Source organism: Erythrolamprus reginae, chromosome 1 (genome assembly GCF_031021105.1).
Source record: "Erythrolamprus reginae isolate rEryReg1 chromosome 1, rEryReg1.hap1, whole genome shotgun sequence".
Taxonomy (NCBI): domain Eukaryota; kingdom Metazoa; phylum Chordata; class Lepidosauria; order Squamata; family Dipsadidae; genus Erythrolamprus; species Erythrolamprus reginae.
Genome location: NC_091950.1, coordinates 364,335,552 through 364,341,551, shown reverse-complemented (window position 1 = coordinate 364,341,551; position 6,000 = coordinate 364,335,552). Strand labels below are relative to the sequence as shown.

Genomic DNA, 6,000 nt, shown 5'->3' with positions numbered 1-6,000 from the left:
TGTGCCTAGACCAGGGCTCTCCAACCTTGCCAACTTTAAGCCTGGATGACTTCAATTCCCAGAATTCTTGAGTCAATCATGCTAGGTCAGGAATTCTGGGAGTTGAAGTCCACATTCATAGAAGAGACAACTTTGCCTACCCCTCCGCCTAGACCAGGGGTCTCCAACTTTGGCAACTTTAAGCCTGGAGGACTTCAACTCCCAGAATTCCCAAGCCAATCATGCTAGGTCAGGAATTCTGGGAGTTGAAGTCCACATGGCATAGAAGAGCCAACTTTGCCTACCCCTCCGCCTAGACCAGGAGTCTCCAACCTTGGGAACTTTAAGCCTGGAGGACTTCAATTCCCAGAATTCCCCAGACAACTTTGATTTGCTGGCTGGGGAACTCTGGGAATTGAAGTCCTCCAGGCTTAAAGTTCCCAAGGTTGGAGACCTCTGCCCTAGACAACAAGGCGGCTTGCACCCAACACGATGCTGCTAGGCCAGGGTCGGTTTCCCCACAACTTAGGGGAGTGCAAAAGGCCAGTCACTGCGTGCGCTTTTAAGAAAATCGCGGGAAAGCAAAAGGAGGCCCTCGGGCAGCAACCCCCACCTCAGCCCCCCAAGCGATTGCGCCGTCGAAACTTTTCTCTTCCAAAGGTTGCGGGGAGGGGGGGAGAGAGGGAGCTCTGATTAGAATCTCAGCCGCACCCATCGCCTCTAGGACCCAGCGGGCTCCGGCGCGCTTCCCCCCCCCCCCCCCCTCCCAGGGAGCCGGCGGCCGCCAGTGCCGCCGCGCCGCCGTTCATGCCCATGTATGTGCCCGCCTTGGCTGACTCGCCGGAGCCGGGCGTCGCGGGCGCTCCATTAATAGCCCCGCGAGAAGCGCGCCGCCATCCCGGAGCCGCATTGCTTTGAAGGCGGCGGCGGCCTTGGAGTCCACGCGCGCGGCCGCCCCTTCCCACATGGAAGGGCTGGAGAAGTTCCGCAGCCCCGGGAAAGGCCGGGGCCTGCGGGCGCTGCGCCGTTTCACCATCGGCGAGCTGCTCTTCTCCTGCCCGGCCTACACTTGCGTGCTGACCGTCAACGAGAGGGGCAACCATTGCGAGTGCTGCTTCGCCAGGTACGGCGCAGTCAGGGAAGACGGGCGGCCCGCCCTGCGAGGAAGGAGACGAGGCCGAGACCGTCCCCCTCACCGCCCCTTCCCGGGTCCCTCGCACTCGGGTGGCTCCTGAGAGATGTGGTTAGGTGTGAGGGGAGCTCGAAAGGCCTCCGTGGCACTTGCGCCTCCGGTGCTTTTTAAACACTTATATCTCCTCCTCCTCTTCCTTAAACCCGGATGTTAGCGGTGGGCTGTGGCTTAAGCGCAGCCGCTTCCTCCTCCATTCACCTCGCGTGCTTTAATGCGGTTGTCAGACGGCAGCTCAACAGGTGCCCCCCCTCCCCACCCTATGGCTTGGCTTGTTGGACGTGCAGAAACTGCGCCAAGGGGTGCGAGTTGTGTAGAAATGAGACAAGGGAACCGAGTTGGAAGGGGCCTTGGAGGTCTTCTAGCCCAGCCCTCTGTTCAATCAGGAGAGCCTATATACTGTACTGTATACTGCTCCAAAAAATAAAGGGAACACTCAAATAACACATCCTAGATCTGAATGAATGAAATATCCTCACTGAATACTTTGTTCTGTACAAAGTTGAATGCGCACAACATCATGTGAAATTGATTGTCAATCAGTGTTGCTCCCTAACTGGACAGTTTGATTTCACAGAAGTTTGATTTACTTGGAGTTATATTGTGTTGTGTAAGTGTTCTCTTTATTTTTTTTGAGCAGTGTATATTTTTATTTATTTATTTATTTTGTCAAACAAGTATAGAATTAGAGTGGTACCTCTACCTAGAAGGCCTCTACTTACGAACTTCTCTAGATAAGAATTGGGTGTTCAAGATTTTTTTGCCTCTTCTCATGAACCATTTTCCACTTACAAACCCGAGCCTCTGAAACTGTAACCAGAAAAGGCAGGGAGAAGCTTCCGTGGGGCCTCTAGGAATCTCCTGGGAGGAAACAGGGCCGAAAAAGGCAGAGAGAAGCCTCAGTGGGGCCTCTCTATGAATCTCCTGGGAGGAAACAGGGCTGGAAAAGGTGGGAGAAGCCTCTGTGGGGCCTCTCTAGGAATCTCTTGGGAGGAAACAGGGTTGGAAAACGTGGGGAGAAGCCTCTGTGAGGCCTCTCTAGGAATCTCCTGGGAGGAAACAGGGCCTCCATCCTCCCTGTGGTTTCCCCAATCACACACATTATTTGCTTTTACATTGATTCCTATGGGAAAAATTGCTTCTTACAAACTTTTCTACTTAAGAACCTCGTCATGGAACGAATTAAGTTCGTAAGTAGAGGTACCACTGTATAGTTTGTATTAACATAACATAAGTAGAAAGTAGTGATAGAAAGGATAAAAAGACAGTAGGACAGGGACGGTATGCACAATGGTGCACTTATGCACGCCCCTTACAGACCTCTTAGAAAAGGGGAGAGGTTGACTGTAGACAATGTAAGGTTGAAGATTCTGGGGTTGGGAAAAGCAACAACAGAGTCCAGGCATTGACCACTCTGTTGCTGAAATCGTATTTTCTGCAGTCTAGTTTGGAGCGATTTACATTTAGTTTGCATCTATTACTTGCTCTGGGGTTGTTGTTGAAGGTGAAGTAGTCACTAACAGGGAGGACATTATGGTGTATGATAATAAGAACAACAGTTAAATTAGTTACTTGTCCTGCCTTCTGGTGCTTTGGAAACTAAATTGACTCCCTGCTCTTAGTGGTGGCTTCTCAGATACTGGAATAGTGCTGTCATGTCTCCTCTAATCCTTCTTTTCTCTAGGCTAGACCAACCCAAATCCTGCAACTAGAAGTGAAATGCTCATGGTTCACTCGTGCCTGTTGGTTGTCGGAGAGAGCTGGTTGTGAAGGGAGCGCAAGACTCAGCCCACCTGCACGGATGCCATCATTTGGGGTCTTTTACTCTCTGTGTATGTTCTGCAGAGGGTAATAGAACCCAAAAAGCGGCATCTGGGTATGGGGACGGGCCTCGTGCTCCTTTCACAACCGGCTCTCCAACAACCGACAGGCATTTTTTCCCACTGTGTTCCTTGGCATTCATTAGTTGCGCTTATCGATCATTCTCATTTTTAGATAATAAAATCTATCCGTAAAATAATATTTTAAATGGATTGATCTGCATTGATTCTCCAAACTCTTTTTGTGTTTACTTCAGTGCCTGACAGTGTCCAATTATAGAAAAATAGTATATTTCCATATATAAAGTCTGCATGTATTTGTAAGTTGGACACAATGCTTGAGGACAAAATGACACTTTGTCATTCATAGATGGCAGCAAAGGTGGCCCAGGGGTGGGTTCTTACTTACTTTGCTGCCAGTTTGCTTCCTCTTGCACCTCTAGGCTGCATCTGGTGGTTGCATGTGTGAATGCACACTACCGGAATAAAAAAGCCAAAACCAAGATGGCAATGCATGTGCAGTGCCTGAAACTCAGTTTCTGCTCATATTGAGAAGAAGAAAAACCTGGGGAAAATATTCCCCATAAAAATTCAATTTTTTTTTAAAAAAAAGATGCCCGCATCCACGGACTGGCACTGACTGAACTGGTTCCATGTCATTGTGATGTCACCAGCCGATTGCTACTGGTTCAGGTCAACCAGTATGAACTGGGAGGAACCCACCTATGCTACATTTAAGAAGACCAGACAACAGGATCATTTGCTTATGATGGCATGATGGGTGGGAGTGGCAAAGAGCAGTCTCTATGCAGTTATTTGCAGTAAGATAAACTATTGAGGTATGATGTGAGGATGCCTAGCTCCTTTGGTTGGAACTTCTGGTTGGCCCTTTGGGCTGTTTTTAGCCATGCCTGGGCTTCAAGGAGGCTTTCCTGACACCTGGGGATGAAGAAAAATGGTCTGGTGGACAAACTGGTTCCGAACTTCCAGTTGGCCCGTTTGGCCATTTTTCACCATCCCAAGCTTCAGGAGGCTTTTCTTGATTGTGAAAAACAGCCCCATAGGCCTACTGGAAGTCCGGAGGCTTCAATGAGGCCTGTGTATATGAACATAAGAACATAAGAGCCATGCTGAATCAGGGCAAAGCCCATCAAGTCCAGCATTCTGTGTCATGCAGAAAGAGAAGACAAAACCCTCCCTTTCCCCTGAGCCCCAACAAATGGTACTCAAGGGAATCCTCCCTGCCTCAACCAACATAGAGGTGGCACATGGACATCGTTTCAATAACCACTGATACACTTGGCATCCATGAATCTGTCTAATCCTGCCTCGAAGCTATCAAGACTGACAGCTGTCACGACCTCTTCTGGAAGTGAATTCCATAAACCAACGACCATCTGGGTGAAGAAATATTTCCCTTGATTTGTCCTTGTTTTCTTACCTATGAGCTTTAGGGAGTGCATACGGATGGGGCAGCATGAGTGTGGGTGTGCATAGGTATAGACGGAAACACAGGTGTTGTATGCATGCATGGGGGAGGGCATTGCATCATGGGTGTGGGCACGAACACGCATGATAGCATATGCATGTGCACCCTTTTGGCACCTGATGCAAAAAAGGTTCAGCATCACTGCTCTACATTGAAGATCTCCCTTCAGAGATTTGTCTGTTCTCACCCTTATTTTATTCAGGAAATCATTGAAAACCTAGTGCTTCTCCCCAGCCTTGGAAGCAGGGTGATTGTCAACCTGCCCCCCCCCACTTTTTTTTTTTTTTGGCTTTGCTTTGTTTTGCTTTGTGTAGGGTCAGTTTTTCTATTTTGCTCTGTATTGTTTTTACATAATATATTTTTTTTAATTGTAAGCCAGAATCATTTGGAAATCAAGTTGCCTAGAAATAAATAATCCAATAAATTAAAAAATAGTGATTAAGATGAGATAACATTTTTAAATGATCCATTCAATAGTCAAATATGATTATCCTTTAATATATATTGCTTGTAGTTCAGATTCTTATAGAGAACTTAAACTTGCCATTAACCTTTAAATTCACTTGGACAGCCTGGATTTCCTCATTTCCTTGGAACTTGACATGAACCTGAACTACTAATGGTCAAAGCAAATTGACAGTAAATAAGAATGGAATTTAAGGTGGGATGGACTTAATTTTCTTGGGGGTTCTGGGAGTTGTTTCACCCCTTCTTCAGGCTCAGTCTAGCCATCTTCTACCAAACTATCGAGCAATGCATTATTCCGTGCTATGATTATTATGTATTGAAGTTTCATTGCAGGGGGAAAAGTTTGTAACATTTGTAGCTTAATAGATTGATTAACAAGAACATAAAGCCAAAGTGTAGAGGCTATGTGTGAAACACTAAGTAGACCCTTACTGTTTCTATAGGTATAAAGAGGCTAAGCAGCAGGCAAAACATTGTTAATCAAGTGCCCTGGATCAATTAATCATCAGCAAGTGTGACTAAAAGTTGTAGGAGTTTTCTGGTCTCTAGCATTGAGGTATAATATTAACATGATTCCAAAGAGTAAAGACATCAGCATAGAGAAGCAATTGTTGCCGCCCATCAATCTGGGGAAAGTTATAAGACTATTTCCAAACAATTTAAAGTCCATCATTCTACAGTGAAATAGATTATTCACAAATGGAAAACATTCAAGACAGCTGCCAATCTTCCCAGCAGTTGGATATCTCAGCAAATTCACCCCAAGGTCAGACTGTGCAATACTCTGAGAAATTGCAAAAAATCCAAAATTACATCTCAGACTTTACAGGCCTTAAATGTTCATGGCAGTGCAATTAGAAAAAGACCGAACAAGCATGGTTTGTTTGGAAGGGCTGCCAGGAGAAAGTCTCTTCTTTCTAAAAAGAACGTGGTAGCCCAGTTTAGGTTTGCAAAATTGCTTTGGCTTTGCTGGATCCCCTGGCTTCCCATATTTTCTTTGCATCATTTAAGCCCAAAGAATCACCATGGGAACAAGCTTAGTAACAGCATATCGT

At 46.5% G+C, this 6,000-nt stretch overlaps 1 protein-coding gene across 1 annotated transcript in view; it reads left to right on the top strand.

Annotated features, from left to right (window-relative positions):
• Window positions 1–566: 566 nt before the first annotated feature.
• The window catches only part of SMYD2 (SET and MYND domain containing 2), a 40,300-nt gene continuing 34,866 nt past the window's right edge, over window positions 567–6,000 (top strand). The window contains exon 1 of the mRNA XM_070734427.1: window positions 567–1,102. Coding sequence (XP_070590528.1) covers window positions 945–1,102 — 158 coding nt within the window. The 5' untranslated portion in view covers window positions 567–944. The remainder of the gene's footprint in view (window positions 1,103–6,000) is intronic.